This window comes from Heliangelus exortis, chromosome 10 (genome assembly GCF_036169615.1).
Source record: "Heliangelus exortis chromosome 10, bHelExo1.hap1, whole genome shotgun sequence".
In the NCBI taxonomy this organism is placed as follows: Eukaryota; Metazoa; Chordata; class Aves; order Apodiformes; family Trochilidae; genus Heliangelus; species Heliangelus exortis.
In genome coordinates, this window is record NC_092431.1 from 2,057,506 (window position 1) to 2,074,295 (window position 16,790).

Consider the following 16,790-nt stretch of genomic DNA (forward strand, 5'->3'; position numbering starts at 1 on the left):
AGTCCTCCAGTTTTATGGTCTCAGGCCAGGATGTCTCAGACTGCTGAACTTTTTTTTTCAAGCAGTGACTGTATAGGATGTTCTGGTAAATACTCAAGTCAATAAACAAAAGGTTAAAGTGGCCACATTTCAGGGAAACCTGATGCCTGCACTATTTTGGGGCTGGCTTTCAGCTCTAATCCAGGTTTACAGTGAGGTTAGCAGTGAGGTGAAGGCATTTGACATCTCGATGAATTCTTATGGTTCCTTTTTTTTTTTTTTTTTTCCCCTCTGTCTTTATAGAGTCTCCGCCAGCAGCCATGTCAAGAAATGGATACTTCTTTGAAGAGAGTGGCAAGTATTATTTGACTTTATCTCCTTGTTGGAGGGAGAGCTGTGCTACAGGGTTAGCTGAGAACTTGGAAAGGGCAATAAAAAAAACCCTCTTTTTATCCTAAGCAGCATGTGAAGGCAGCCTTGCATGGTGGTTGTGTAATCTGGTACTGGAAGCAGACTCTGCATTTTTAAATCCTGTAGATTTTCCAGATAGTCAAAGCAGTAAATAATCATCTTCACGTTGTCATCAGTGACTATTCTGGGTGGCTCTTTGTTTTTCAAGTTCTTTCATGGTGTTTTCCTGTAATACAGGCTGGCAGGTGTATTTCTGGTTGTGGAGATGACGTGGAGGTGTCAGATCCCTTTGGAGACATCCTGCCAAAGAGCATCAGGAAAATTCTGGTTGGCTCTGGTAGGCACATCTCTTAGTGCAAAGTGCTCTCTTAATCTTGTCTCAAAGAAAAATCTTAAGTTGTGGCATCTGGAAACTTTTTTTCCTCTTAAGGTGGCTGAGTCCTCAGAGATGCTGTGCTGGTAAAGGGCCAAAGGGTTATGGAATGGAAGTCAAAGTGCAGCAAAACCCCAACTTTTGTACTGGTTCTGGAAAAATAGCATGTGGGGGGATTATTAGAGAGAGATCATCTTCAGAGTTCAGCTCAAGAGCAGACCCTAGGATGTAATCTTAAAGGGCTGCTTGCCCTTGAGAAGGTGCAGTGCTTGGAGTACTCAGGACTTCCCAGTGATGGGAGAAGATGACTTAAATGCTCATGTTATTTAGGTCTGTAAATGCTTGTATCTGTCACAAGGATCATCTTTCTTCTTCCAGGCCAAGTTTTAGGTTAACATCTGGGGAGGGGAAGCTGAATGCTTGCCAGATGTCAGCTGCAGGTTGCTATTGACAGCATATTCCCCTTGGGCAGGGACTTTTTTGCCTTCTCTGGAAGGGTTGCACAGGGCTTCCACGAGCAAGAGGATAAAACTGGAAGTACTCTTATCTCTTGTAAGAGGTCATGGCTGAAGGCTGGTTTGAGGATAAGGGCAGAAATTGATGCTGAGCCTCAGGGAGGTTGTTTTTCTGTGCTATTTGCAGGTTTTCTAGGGCCAGGTTGGATCAGTCCTTGTGGAACTTGGTCTAATGGCAGGGGGATTGAATCTTGATGACCTTTAAGGTGCCTTCCAACCCAAACCATTCCATGGCAAGAGGTCTGGGTAGCCCTACTCCTTACCTGGTTTTCTTCTGGCCTTGGGATGGGGTTGGTGCTTCCTTGAGGACTGGGAATGTAAGAGGATAGTCCAGCTTGGGACCTGGAGAGATAACTAAGAGTAGTGCAAGGGCTTGGGGAGGAATGCTGCTGGGTTTGGAGTCTTCTGGAGCCACCTGTAACATCCCAAGCCCTCCTGCCCCAGGGAACACAGGGCAGTTGTCCATCTGTCCTAATATTTGATGTGGCAAGGTTCTCCATGCCCTCTTCCAGGACTTGATGTCCTCGGACTGTCCAAACAAACAGAAAAAACAGATCTTTGGATGCTTTTAGTTTTGTAGTTGTGGCATTCCCTGTGCAAAGCTCTCCTGTGAGCTACGCAGCTTGGTGCCTTGGTGAGCTTTTATTTCTGCCCTGTTTGTGTTATTCAACAGCTTCCTCTTTTCTCTTAAGGAGCCACTACCTTAGAGCTAGCATTAAGGACCTCAGGAAACTGTGGGTGCTGCTTTTCCTGTCACCCTTCAGGGTGGTTTTGGAGGGCAGGTTGCTTGCAGGTTCCTCTTGAAGGCTGCATGTGGTCCGGGCTGCTCTATTTAATTGTGATTGCAGCTACAGTGGATTTCTCGGTTGTTTCATGCTCCAATCTGCTGTCGTTCTTGTTCCTCATTACAAACTGACCTTTTACAAAAGTTCAGTTGCTGTTGAGTGATGAGTCACCTTCTGCTGCCTGGTTTAGCTCCTGGCTTGTGTGTTTCTGCACAAAATGCAGGGACAGAAGATCGTGTGAATATTCGCATCCTTCCGCGAGGCAAAGCTTTGGCTTTGTGGGTACTGAAGTTTCAGGCACTCAGATTCTTGAAGACTTTACCCCCCAAAAAGTTGATCCAGGGATGGAGGAAACCACAGAGATTACCTTCTTGCATAGTTTCAAAACTGATGGTTTGGAAATGGTTCGTAGGGCATCACTTGGTTGGATCTTGATAGTCCACTGTGGAGAGCAAGAGATGATCCTGCCTCACCTTGAAAATAATAAAATTGCCTTAAGGTGTGTACTGGGGAAACAAAGAAAAAATTTAAAACCCCCAACAACCAAACCTTCTTCCTTTGATCCCCCCTTACCACTTAAATTCTTCCTCTTTCTCACTAGAGAAACATTTTTTTGATACTCTGCAGTGGAGCTTTTTTCCTTATCTCCTCCTGAGATCTTGCATATACATATGGTTTTCTCTATCCTTAGTAATTAGAATGTTTTTGTTTCTGACCATATCCAAGGCTCTGCACACAGTCTGTGTCTGTCTTTTGCCAACTAACTTTTTTTTCTTGCCCTTGTTGTGTTCTCAACAGCAGCTGTAGCAATGTTAAAACTGAAGAATTGATTGGAGTTGAAACCATTGCAGTGGGCATAGTTTTGGCTGCAGTGCTTTGTAAGAATTTCCTGGATGTTTATTTATTCATAAAAATCTACTGAACTGTTTAATTTGTAGCTCTGACAGTTACTGAGGAGCTGAGGAAAGACCAGGAAGGTTTTGGGTTTTTGGTTTTTTTTAGTGCATGGATGTTAATATGATATTCTGCAAGTTCAGAGAGTTGTTATGGTCCTGACCATGAACCAACCTATTTGATAACTTCTTAACTGGATAAAAATCTGGGAATTTACCCAAAAGCTCACATGTCACCATCTCTGGTGCTGTCTGAAGATATGTAGAGGTGTTTAAGGACATGGTTTAGTGGGGGACTTGGCAGTTGGACTTGGTGATCTTAAAGGTCTTTTCCAACGAAAACAATTCTGTGATTCTGTTTAGCTCCAAGTTCCACTTTCCAGCATTCTCTGGTTTTCCCCTGTTGCTGAAAGCACTTGACTAAAAGCCATTTTTGTGGCCTTTGATGCATTACAGAAGGTAGATTGCATACAATATGAGTTGGGGGGTAAATGTTCAGTAGCTTCCTCTGTAGAGGCAGCAATAAGAGGAAGAATAAGGAAATAAGTTGGTGCCTGCCCAAATAAAAGTGTCTGGAGAGTGTGGTGGCAGCAGGTACCTTGGCAGCTCTTGGCCATGTTCTGGTTTCAACCCGTGTGTGTTGTCAGTTTTAATCCTTGTCCTCTGACCCATCCTGCTGATGAAAATCCCTGGTGTTACTCATCCTTTGGAGTCTGCAGAACAGGATTTGGGCATGAGCAAATGCATGGAATCTGAGCTGGCCCAATAGTATTTGGTGGCCCCCTACCCACCCCGTGTGTGTTTAAGTCACTTCCATCTTCAGCAAGGTGGTTCTGTCAAATGAGTTTTCTTCCTGGGGAATTCAAGTGACTAAATGAGATGATTGTGTAGACCCAATCCAAACCTGAAGATAATTGGAGTCCTGATGAAATGCAGCTCAGCAATCAATGTCAGAATAACTTCTCATCAAGCCTTGGCTCTCAGGCTCCTTGGTGGCAGTGGCATCCAGTGCTCCAAAGGCATTGGTGTGAGCTGCAAGTGACTAAATCCTACTAATGTATGGTGAGCTTTTTTTTTTTTTTTTAATTGACCCAAGAACTTTCCCTGGTAAGATCCAAAGCCAGAGGCTTTCTAGTTCCTCTTGCAAAATCCCAAGGAAGGAGTCCCAGCATAGTGCGGGGATATCCGAGTTGTTGCCTTCTTTTGAAGCTGGCTCTACAGATAATTTATTTTTCTTTTTTTGTCTGCCAGAGCAAATCCCTCACTGCTTGGTCTTTTCTGACTTATTAATTGGTTTTGCTGGCATAAGAAATTGCAGTTGTGTTGAAGGGCCCCAAGGCTCCAGTCTGGCTTGGGATGTTTGGCTATATTTTATCTGCTTGTTTTTGTTTTTCAGTGTGGTATGTGTGCTGTGGGCTTTTTCTTTTTCTTTTTTAAATTTATCTCTCTTGGCATTGTTTGCCTAACTAGGAGATTAATCTAATTGTCTTTCTGAAACAAATCCTTTTGCAATGGGTTTCCCCCAATGAGATGGCCAGTTAACCAACAGGAGCTTCCCTGCTGCTACCTATGGAGAGCCCAAGGGGGTGGCAGCTCTCTTGCAGCTTTTTGAGAAGTGTCTTACCAGGAGGTTTCTAATAAAATAAGCACTCCTGATTTCTGGGGGTGCTGGTACAGTACTGAAATTCCATGTGCTGCTGTGTGTTTTGTAAAAACAAAATATAAAAACAAAGCCCCATGGAATTACTTGGATTATTCACAGTAGTTCCTAGAAATCTGGCTGCAAAATAACAGTACTGGAATTAATTCAAAAGTGCCTGGGTGTTGTTGGGTTGTTTGGTTGGTTTTTTTATTATTTTATTTTGTACCAGATCTGATTTTTTTTTTTTTTTTTTTCAGTTCTGTTATGAATTCTTCCTGGAGTGGCAGGGGAAACTTTCTGCTTCCCTTTGGCTCTTCATGGCAAAAGGCTGACTTGTAGTAGGGTTAGGAACACTTGCCTCAACTTTTGGCTGGCCAGTAGAAGAGGGATCTGGGCTTGGTGACTTAGACACTTTCCACCTCTTCTGTTAAAAAGAGGAGGCTGTGGTTTGATTTGTGGCTTCATCTGTGGTTTTGGGTGCACTGAAAGGATTGGCATATCCACTGTCATCTTCATTGGCATCTCCATTACTCCAAAAGTCTGTAACCTTTTGGGCTCCCAGTGACTGCTCAAGAGCCCAGAAGCATCACCCAACACTTCCTCAGCTCCTCTCCCCCTGAAGCTACCCATGGAGAGGCTGAGATTGGAGGAGACTCCTCTAAATCCCAGCGAGGTAACCCAGAGAACTCATGAGTCTACCTGTGCCTACCCATAATATTTGGCCTAGTAGGAGGTCTTCCAACAAAAGCAGGGCACATAACCTCTGGAGCCTTCTTGCCAATCACTTGTCAGCAACAAATCCTCTGCAGCACAGCAATAGACAACTCCTACCCCTGGTTGTCTTCTTCTGGGTTGGCATCAAGGATGTTTCTTGCAAGCTTCCTAATGGGAACATCTCCTCCTTAGGACAAAAAGAGTCAAGCCTTGCCAGGGAGTCTCTCAACTGGGAAGCAAAGGAAAAGCTTAAAATTCTAGCCTGCACCCAGCTGCATACAGAACTGCTTTCTTTAATCAGTGGGGCTGAAATTTTTAGGTTTGTGGGAGACAGCTTTGCAAAATGTGACTTTTGGAGTGGCTGCAGCAGTGCCATGGAGTGATTTGTTAGGAAGGAAAGGAGTTTTCAGGTCTGCTTTTGACACTTGGGATTCTAAGCAGTAAGTAACCCCCTCACTTTGAAGTTTAACCTCAGTAGGAACGTGTAGAATTTGGGCAAATATTTAAAGATGCTGATCTGGTGATACAGCCACTCTCTTTTTGTCTGGAAAAGCAGAGCTGTTTGGGTAAGTAGGTGGTTATCTTGAAATCAGCATATGAGATGTGACCAGAAGCTTACCTTGGTTAGTGTGTGAGTAGGATGCTGTTTAAACCTTTTTTTCTCTTGTTCCATCATCTTGTGTAGGTTGGAGAAGTGATAACGCTCGCACAAAATTCTCCCTGGTCTCTCCTGATTCCTTTGATTGCTTTCTCCCTGCCAATATTAACCAAGTGCAGGTTATCTAACCTTTGGAGGCAGCACGTGGCTGTGTTTCTGTGCAGAGTGTAAAGGTCACCCTGGAGGTGGAGGCTCCATGATTAATTTCCTTTTGCACCCATTGTTGGGGATTTGGGGATTTCCCGAGTGACGCAGTGAAGCTGCAGCCCTGCAGGACTTGGGGAACAAGGAGAGCCCTCTCATATCTTAAAGCTCATTTTTGAGCTTTGATCAAGGCTGATCATTTTAGTTAAAGTTAAGAAAACCTTGTGCCTTTCTTGAAAATGAGTGCCTGTTGTTGGTTAGAGCATGGGGAAAATCCATGAGTGGCAAAAGTGGATGAAGCTGACTTCTTTTAACTGAATGTCAGAGCCATGATGAGTTTTTTGGTAGATTCAGAACTTAATTTCCCTCTTCTGAGTTGCTTAACATTGTATTAACTGCTGAGCACTGGGATCCTCAAAGACACAGACCTGACTTTAGGGTACTGCCCATGTCCTATTTGGTAGCCCCTTGGCTTTAGGGATTTCCCAAGTGACGCAGTGAAGCTGCAGCCCTGCAGGACTTGGGGAACAAAGAGAGCCCTTTCATATCTTAAAGCTCAGGCTGATCATTTTAGCTAAAGTTAAGAAAACCTCCTGCCTTTCTTGAAAATGAGTGCCTGTTGTGGATTTTCCCCATGCTCTAACCAACAAGTGGCAAAACTAGATGAAGCTGACTAAGTGAATGTCAGAATCATGATGAGTTTTTAGGTAGATTCAGAACTTAATTTCCCTCTTCTGAGTTGCTTAACATTGTATTAACTGCTGAGCACTGGGATCCTCAAAGAGCCAGACCTGATTTTAGGGTACTGCCCATGTCCTATTTGCTAGCCCTTTGCCTTTAGAAGCTATTGAAACAAATTATATATTTTATAAAATTATTATTGCTTCTGCTGCCCTTCTGTACGTGACCTGTAATCCTTCTGAGAAAGTGGATGCAAGTAGCTCCCAGGCTCTTCCAAAACAAGAACTTGCAAAATCTTTCTCTTGACTGACTGCTGGCTGCTTGGCTGGATGAGGTTTGCAGTATGAGCTGCTAAGAGTAGGGCCAGCTGTTGGATTTTAGTGCTGAACAGATCAAGATCAGTGACCAAAAAAAAAAATAAATAATAATACCTAAAGCAGTGATGTTAGAAGGAAAACCTTCTGCTTTTCCCCAGGGCAGAGATGTCTGAGGCTGCTGAATCCAGCAGGAGCCCAGTGCATTCCATTGCTCCCATGTTCTGCTGAGGTTGACCACAAGTGCTGTTTTGCAAAACCAGTAAAAAGGTCTGGCCTGGAAATTTACTGCCTTCTGCACCTAAAAACTCTTTTGAGAAACCTGAGATGGCTTTTAGAGTGGGTGGCTGGTAGTGCTGGATTGTCAGTCACATCAGCACAAAGGAACTCCTTGCTGTCACTTTCTGGTTTTGGTTGTTTGGGGTTTTCTTGATTTTTTTGTTTTGTTTTTTGGGTTTTTTTTTTAGGTTTCATGGAAGGGGCACCATCATTTCTGGAAGCTGCAGCTTGGATTTTGCAGAGGGAATAGGCATTGCTGTGCAAACAGGTGCTATCCATGACAACATTTTCCAGACTTGTCATGTATAGACTTACCTTGGAAGCTGAGGGTAAAATCAATGGTTTCCACAAACCTTTTTGGGGTATTCAGTGTTACCATAGTGCTTGTTGTCCTCCAGAAATAAGGTCACAGTTCTAGTGGGTGCTTGGCAGAGGATGCCAAGTTCTGACAAGCTTTGATCTTGGCTTTCCAATTTTGCCCTGCTAATCAAGCTATCATGGGTATGTGCCTTAATCTCATCCATGTAATTTTTGCAGAAACAGTAGCAGCAATCAATCAGCCTAAAAAAAAAAAATCTGGTAGTGTGCAACATGTGAGGCCAAAAGGAAAATTGATCAGTCTGACCCCCAAGTTCTCTTCTTAAATTATTTTTCTGGCTTGCTGTGCTAGGCTGAGTTTTCAGCAATGTGTGGATAGATGCTTTTCACTCTTAACCTCCTGGGCAGTGTGAATGCTTGCAGATCCTGATTCAAATACCATGGAATAATTTGGCTTGGAAGGCACAGCAAGTAGATGAGGCTGCTCAGAGCCCTGTCCAACCTGACCTGGGATGTTTCCAGGGATTTGGGACATCTCCCACCTCTCTGGGCAGCCTGGGCCAGGGTTTCTCCATGCTCATTCTGTTTAAGATTATTCCTTGTACCTACTGCAAATCTCCCCCCTTTCAGTTTAAAACCCTTGTCCTTTTGCTGAAAAATCTGTCCACAGCTTTCTTGTAAAATTAAAGAATGGAAGGCAGCAGGAAGGTCTCCCCAGAGCCTTCTCCTTTCCAGGCTGAACACCCCCAACTCTCAGCCTGTCTCCAGAGCAGAGCTGCTCCAGCCCTCTGATCATTTTTGTGGCCTCCTCTGGACCTTCTCCAGCAGCTCCATCTCTGTCTTGTGCTGAAGACTCCAGAGCTGGACACAGAGCTGGATCTCCTCTGAGCCACTTTGAAAGGTGATGCTGGGGCTGCCTCTGGCATGAGGCTCATAACCTGGGATGTGAGATGATGATGTTAGTGATAGAGCTGCTTTTCTCCCAGGAAATTGAGTTTGGTGATAAAGATTTTGGCTTTCTTGGAGAAGCCTGCAGCCCCTGGGCTCTGAGTGCTGCTCTCATGGAGCAATTAAGCTTTTTCTAGGCAGCATAAATGGTGTGGTTGAAGTTGTGCTTCCTGCTAACTACTACTCTGCTGATTTTATTACCCCAGCTGCAGCTGCCAGGTGCCACTAAGGCAGCAAAGGGAGAGGTAATGTCACCTCTGATTGCTGCAGCTCAGTTCCCTGCTTTTAAGAGCCCTGGGCTCTTGAAACTCAGCTCAAAATCAAAATAGCTGCAGGGCAAGCACCTTGTCAGAGTTGTGAGAGGGTTGGTGGCAGCAGAACGGGGGAGATGAAGTGGATCTGAGGAGGTGATGAGAGTAAAGAGGGATGGGGATGGCTATTGAGATGTTAGAACAAGGCAGGCTTGGGCCAGGCATGAATTACAGGGGTGATGTTTTTTGATGGGAATGGCTGGAGAAAATGTGTATTTATTTCCCAACACCTGTTTAAAATGGGGGAATAGCTTGTTTTCATGTTGCATAATATGGGCTGACATAGAGGAAGATTTAGGGTCAAGGCATCTGCTACTTGGGGCTGCCCAGGTTGAGGAGTTGATTTGGTTCCTGCTGTCCTTGGATTTGTGTGATTTTCCAGCTTTTCCATTTCTCTTTCTTAAGAGATGAGTCCTGCTGGGTGGTCTGAGGGATATTGTCCTGGCCACAAAGTGTTCTTCAAGGTGCAGCTTTCATCTTCTCATCTGACCTTGACTCAGTTCCTGACCCTGGCCTCCTCCTATTCAGCACAATCTCTCTTTCTCTAGTGCTTTTAAACCAGATTTCAGGCTGAAGTGGCATTTTCTCTGCTCAAGATCTGACTCCTCCTGTCATGTACTTCCTGGCACTTCAGCAAACGCTGGGGTCGTAGGGAATGGTAGAGATTTCCCAACGTAGGAAATTGTGGAGGGGCATTATTCTGGGGACTTTAAACTCATCTTCAAAGCAGCCTGCAGAGGTGTCTGACCCTCTCCTCCACCTCCCTGAATTACCTGCTCATAGCACTGGCTTTAAAGGGTTCCAGAGACTGTGCTTCCATAGGGCAACCTGGTTTGATATTTACACGCCTTCTGCAGCAGCCACAGCAGATCCTGCTCTGGATTTCTGCAAAACACCAACCAAACTTCCCGAGGAGCTGAGCAGCTTCTGCTGTCACTTGGGGCATCTTCAGCTCTTTGAGTATTGGGAGAACATCAGGGATGGAGAGGGGGAAACAGCTGCCATGGCTGGAGGCAGCTATGGAGCTGTGCTCAGAAGGAAGGGATTGGTGCAGCTGCCATGCACAGAGCTCCTCTTCTCACCTCCAGGTGACCCTGCCTTGTGACAGCAGTGAGTTGCTGGCATTTTAAAATGCCTGGCAGAGTAATAAGCTGCCGGATTCAAAACAGGAGTGGTTTGAAGCCCGAGAGGTGGTTCAGTGACAAAGCAGACACCTGCTTGGGAGTGCAGTTCCTGCACGGCCCAGGTTGGGGATTATTTGCAAGCTGAGTGTTTTGTCAGTCTCTTGCCCAAGGGACAGGAGGCTGGGCTGCCTTTTGTTCTGCTCTTTCCTCCCCTAAAGAGGGAGGAACAGAGGATGCTTCCCTTGCCAGAGTCCTCGCTGACCTCTGCCCAACCCTCTGATCTTACTCCACCCTTGCCCTTCTCCCAGCTCCTCTCCTGCTTCTCTCCAATCTCCAGCCCTCTCCACTCCCAGGGCTGCTGCCCTCATGCCAGTCGGCTTCCAGTAGGATTGGGAAGTGAATAATGGGATCTCCCTTGCTTGGCTTTTACCCATCTGTGTCTTTAATTGCATTAGGGCAGTGGGGAAGAGCTCAGCCATGTGTCCTCGAGCCATCTTGTCCCCATGTGCTGCCCATCCCACTCCCCAAGTGGGAAAGGATGGAGAAGTTGTGCCAACTTCCCTGGAGGTGCAGTGGTCGAGATGGAAAAGCCAGGATCGTGGATTTGAGGTTACCCCAGGATGGTTTTTCCTCTCCTGGCCCCAAAGGGGTGTCAGCATTGGTGGGGGCTTTGCTCAGGGGAGGTTATAGTGTCCATCGTGTACTTTCCAAGGGATCAACCCCCAAGTTTGGCACTTTGGGATTAAATTGGGGGTTTTAGAGTACTTTCAATGCCAGCAGGCTTTTGTCCACCCCTCCAGGACGCAGGGCTGCCCCTCAACCCCAGTATCCTCCAGTAACCAGATGTCACTAGCCATGCCCCAGTGTCGTGACACTTGGCTTACCATGTTCAGGTTTTTTGTAAGCTCTTTTATTCACTTATTTCTGGCTGTTTTGGGCAAGTTTGCATCGTGCAGGGATGGAAACAGCTGACTAAGCACCTCCAGCATCAGAGGATGGCAACCTGGCAGGCTGGGTGGGGACAGCAGCATCCCTGGATGATTTCTGAAGCCTTCAGAGCAGTGCTGGCAGGATATATTTGTATTTATTCCTATCAAGTGGGGCGATGAAGGAGGCAGAGATCAGGGAAGGAGATTGATCAGAAGGTTTTTTTGGGTTTTTTTGTTTTGTTTTCTGTTGGGCTTCTTATTTCTCAAATAAGCAGCTCCTGTCACAGAGTCCCAGGTGGTGACCTCCCTTTTTAGGGTTTTTTATCTGCTATGGTGAACTGTGGTCTCCAGCTCCCTCTGAGCTGGTGGCCACCTCTACGTCTCCTTGAAGGAGGCTTTAAAAAAACCCCAACTCATCAATATTTCAGTTTCCATTCAAACCTCTTCCTTGCAGCTCCCCTTTTCATTTTCCTCCGGTGCCCAAAGCCAGCTCATGGAACGCATCCCTCCTGCTTCCAACGAGGCACCAAAGGCTTGTCAGAGGATGGGTAGAAGCTGCTGAGTAATTCTGGAAATGTAAAAACTGATGTTCTGCATGTCCCTAATTCTCCTAATTAAACAAGACACACGAGACCTCCAGCTGCTTTGTCATAAAACGTTGCTCTGAACCAGCCTGGTGCTGAAGGAGGTTAAACTCAAATTAAAGTGTTGAGAAAGGCCAAGGGGTTGTTCCCTGGAATTAACAAACTTGTGGCTCTTCCTCTGGCCCCTGGGGAGCTGTGGGTCTCTCCCTTGGGGTAGGATGTTCTCCTTGGAAACCTTTTTTCCCTTCTTTTTTCCCCCCTCAGTCTCAAATCGCTGAATGCCAAGCGAAGCGGCCGCACGCTCGCCCCGGGTTGGGTTTAGGGTTGGGCTGTGGTCCAAACCCCGGTGGATCCTCTGTCCAAACCCCTGCTTGGGTTTTTTTATCACTTCTAATCCAAGTTTTTTGGGGTTTATCTGAGAGGAGAGAGGGGGTGGCCCCTTGAATCTGTTGCCTGCACCGTTAGCAGCAGCCAGGCCTGCAAAGCCCATCGTGTCCATGGCTGCGCCACGCACCTGAGGCCCTGAAACAGGCCCGAGCCCTTTGCTTTTAATTATAAATTTTAATTTGATTTTAATTTTTTATTTTATTTTTAGTTTTATTTTTAAATTTTTGGTTTTATTTTTAATTTTACTTTTTAACTTTAAGTTCTAGCTTTAAGTTTTGACTTGATTTTGACTTGATTTTGGCTCGATTTTTGGCTCGGTTTTTGGCTCGGTTTTTGGCTCGGTTTTTGGCTCGGTTTTTGACTCGTTTTTGACTCTGTTTTTGACTCGATTTTGACTCGATTTTGACTCTGTTTTTGACTCTGTTTTTGACTCGATTTTGACTCGATTTTGACTCGATTTTGACTCGATTTTGACTCGATTTTGACTCGATTTTGACTCGATTTTGACTCTGTTTTTGACTCTGTTTTTGACTCTGTTTTTGACTCTGTTTTTGACTCTGTTTTTGACTCTGTTTTTGACTCTGTTTTTGACTCTGTTTTTGACTCTGTTTTTGACTCTGTTTTTGACTCGATTTTGGCTCTGTTTTTGGCTCTGTTTTTGGCTCGGGCTTTTTTGACTCGGGCTTTTTTGACTCTTTTTTTTATGTCAGTTTTCCATTTCCATGAGTGTACGGGTGCTGCTGGGGCCTGGTGGCCAGGTGGAAGCCCGGGCCATATGGGTCATGGCGGCCCCCAGGTCCCTCTGACCCCTTTCCCTTTGTCCTTTCCAGGGTACCTCAAGTGTGACACGGACGATGGCTGCGAGGCCAAGGAGGAGACGGGGGGTGAGGAGCTCTTTGATGCAGTGAACTCCTCCATAGTCTCTGGGGACAGCATCCGCTTCTTCGTCAACGTCAACCTGGAGGTGCCACCAAATGCCACCAGTGAGTGACACCATCACCCCCCTCCCCAAACCCACCTTTATCCCTCCTGGCAGTGATTATTCCTTGGGGAAAACCCAGTAAGAATCGGGCTGCTGGGATTTGTGTGAAACATTCTACATTTTGTTGGTTTTTTTGGTTTTTTTTTCAAGAAGGTCTCGAGGTTTGGGCTCTGGGGTTTTGCTGTCCCTCTCCCCGTTGTGGCCTGGTGGTCATTTTTAGAGAGAAATAGGGTTTTTTTTGGTTTTTTTCATGGTAGACAGCTCAAATGTGGCTCTGGGGCTTCTCAAGGTGTATTTGATTGTGTATTTATTGCAATATTCTGGTTTTTTTTATTGCAATATTCTGATTTTTTTATTGCAATATTCTGATTTTTTTATTGCAATATTCTGGGTTTTTTTATTGCAATATTCTGTGGGTTTTTTATTGCAATATTCTGTGGGGTTTTTATTGCAATATTCTGTGTTTTTTATTGCAATATTCTGGTTTTTTATTGCAATATGCTGAGGTGAAGCTGTTGGATCCACCCAGGTCAGTTGCTGCAGGTTGGAAGGGAAGGCAGAGTGTGGAAGGGATTTTTGGGGCTGGACACGTGCTTTTTGGGGTCAGCAATCTCTACTCCTGCTGTGTCAAGGCAGGCAGCAAAAATGAGGAGAAAACCAACTTGTTCAGTGTCTCTGATGGAGCTACATCTGCAGGACAGGGAGATGCTGGGGTGTGCCAGGCTCTGTTTATAAACACAAACCAGCTCCTATAGGGAGGGGTCCAAGTGCTCAACCCCCCCAAATTTTTCTCAACCCCCCCAATTTTTTCTCAACCCCCCCAAATTTTTGCCAAACTTGGGCAGCAAAATGAAGGGGACTTCCAGCACAAACTCTAAAGATATATTCCTTGGTTTTTTAGGGTTTCTTAGCTTAAATTTTCTTAGCTTAAATTTTCTTAGCTTAAATTTTCTTAGCTTAAATTTTCTTAGCTTAAATTTTCTTAGCTTAAATTTTCTTAGCTTAAATTTTTTTTGGTTTGAACTTTTTTTTTGTTTAAACTTTTTTTTTGTTTAAACTTTTTTTTTGGTTTAAACTTTTTTTTTTGTTTAAACTTTTTTTTTGGTTTAAACTTTTTTTTTTGTTTAAACTTTTTTTGTTTAAACTTTTTTTTAGTTTAACCTTTTTTTTAGTTTAACCTTTTTTTTAGTTTAACCTTTTTTTTTAGTTTAACCTTTTTTTTTAGTTTAACCTTTTTTTTTTAGTTTAACCTTTTTTTTTAGTTTAACCTTTTTTTTTAGTTTAACCTTTTTTTTTAGTTTAACCTTTTTTTTTTAGTTTAACCTTTTTTTTTTAGTTTAACCTTTTTTTTTTAGCTTAAACTTTTTTTTTTAGCTTAAACTTTTTTTTTTACCTTAAACTTTTTTTTTTACCTTAAACTTTTTTACCTCAAATCCCTAGCTTGCTCTTTTTGCCTCTAGCAGGCTAAGGCTGTTTTAACATTCTCTGTGATGCCCATGGGGTTTTGTCCTGCCAGCCTGGAGCCTGCCTTGTGTGGGCACTGACTAATTTGGAGATTAAATGTGAGGGCTCTGGATTATCCCCGGCGTCAGAGGGTGGGAGAGCCCTAAAGTTGGCTGGAAGTTATTTTTGGGGATCGATTGGGGTTGGATTGCAGTTATTGGGAACAGTCGTGCAGGACAGGGCAGGAGCCTGACCTCTGCTTGACCATCTTGAAAGGCACTTTCAGAATCAGAGCAGTGACTTGGATTTAAGGAATAACATCGAGCAATTTTCCAGCCTGCAATTTCACAAATGCCATCTTAATTGGAAGATTTAGGGGGGAGCTGTGCTCTGCTGTGACAAGTCTGGGCTGAATGCCTTGGGGTGCATTGTTTGGGGATGAGGAATGCAAGTGCTGTGGATTCTTCTGTGTCTGAAGGAGCTGACTTTCCTTCTGTGTCCTCCTGGGCTTTTCATAAGTGCCTTTCCCTTCCATTCAAAACAGGACAAAAAAAGGCTTCCTTATTTTCCCCCAAGCACTGATGGTTATGATGGTGGTATTAGTTGCATCCTTTTTCTTTAGCTGAGATGTTTAGGATTTTTCAGGAAAAGTGCATTTCTGATGTCCTTTCAAATGCAGGGATGGAGCTTTTAAAAACAGGCTCCAGGCACAACAAAAAACTTACAGTAAAGGCAGGTTTAAAGTGAATTTTTTTTTTCTCTATAAAACATGGAGGTTGTCCAGGTGGGCAAAATGCAGTTCCTTTTTTATCAGGCATAGAATTTCTCCAGGTGTTCAATTTATCAGGAGTGCATTTCTGATGTCCTTTCAAATACAAGGATGGAGCTTTTAAAAACAGGCTCCAGGCACAACAAAAAACTTACAGTAAGGGCAGGTTTAAAGTGAATTTTTTTTCCCTCCTCTATAACAACATGGAGGTGGTCCAGGTAGGCAAAATGGAATTTTTTCTCTATCAGGCATAGAATTTCTCCAGGTGTTCAATTTATCAGGACTCTCAGCTGGCTCTCAGAGCTGGTTTGGCTGCAGCATCCTCCAGATTGGGTTTGTATAAACTAAATCAGTGTTTGGCTGTAGAGGGCATAGCTGATCCTCCTGCAAAGCTGACTTCTCAGGTGGCTGAAGGAGCTGAGATGAGCTCCTTAAGATCTTCTACCAAAAGTAGCCTGAACTGCTGAGAAATAATAAAAAAAAAAAATGTACCCACTTCACAAGTTTTTAAACCTCATTTCTGCCAGGACCTTAAATATGCCATGGCTGAGGTCTGTCTGGGAGGAGACTGTTCCTCTGTTCCTTGTCCAACCCTGCAAGGGGACACTTTTCCAAAATGCTCTTGCAAAGCTGCTGCTCTCTGGGAATCTTGTTTTATATTCAGACTTTCCTGGAGAAAAAAAAATGTGGAGTTGAACACTTGCAGTGCTCATCTCCAGCAAGACGAGCTCAAAAGAGAAGGAAAACCAAACCAACTAAAAAAAAAAATCCAGTTTGTTTGAGCCAATCAATGCAAGATCCTCCAAACACCACATTTTGACTCCCTAAGGCACCTGGAGCACCAGGATTCCTGCAAGGTCCTCTGGAGCTCTTTAAACAAAGTGGAAAAACAAGTGTGGGAATGACTTCTTCTTATCCCTACCTTTTTTTTTTTTTTTTTCTTGCTTTCTCCAAGCTGGGGGAAACCTCTGAGCTGAGGCCAAGGGCTCTGTTGCCCTCTTGTGTTATGGAACCCCTTGCAACACTTTCTGGGACTTGGGCAGTTGCTGTCTGGCCAGAGGGGCACTGGCCATGAGCTATGGCCCATCTTCTGCAAGAAGGGTTCTCCAGGGCTGCCTGTGTTGATTTGCTCCCTTGTGGCAGCTGAATTTGCTGTGTGAAATAAATCTGCTTCATCTCCAGCAGTAAAAAAAAAAAAAAATTCCAAGGTGACTTGACAAATTGCTGCTCTGTGACACCTGTGAGCCTCTTGTGGTCATCAGAGTTTGTTGGCTCAAGGTGGTGTCCAAGTTCTCTCCTGTTGGAGACCTTTCCTGGCAAGCTGCTCTGAGGTTAATTCTCACCTCAACACAGGGCTAAAAGATCCAAAAAAATCCCATCTGGGGAGGGGATGAGTTGCTACCCCAGGGTCTGGGTGGTGGCAGGCAACCAAAGTGGAATTACAGAGGTGGTGACAGCTCTGCCGTCATCCTGTCGAGCTGTTAATCTCTGCATGATGGATGCAGAGTTTGCTGTGAGAATAATTGGATGCACTTTGCTGTAATTCTGTTTTTTAAAAAGATCACTGCGTGGGATTAAGCGTTGAGCCAACAAAACATGGCACGGCC

The 16,790-nt window shown here is 44.5% G+C and overlaps 1 protein-coding gene across 1 annotated transcript in view; it reads left to right on the forward strand.

The window, feature by feature from the left end:
* Positions 1-16,790, forward strand: part of SLC4A11 (solute carrier family 4 member 11) — a 95,444-nt gene that overhangs the window by 13,612 nt on the left and 65,042 nt on the right. Inside the window, 2 exon segments of the mRNA XM_071753151.1 lie at positions 283-333; positions 12,820-12,972. Coding sequence (XP_071609252.1) covers positions 283-333; positions 12,820-12,972 — 204 coding nt within the window.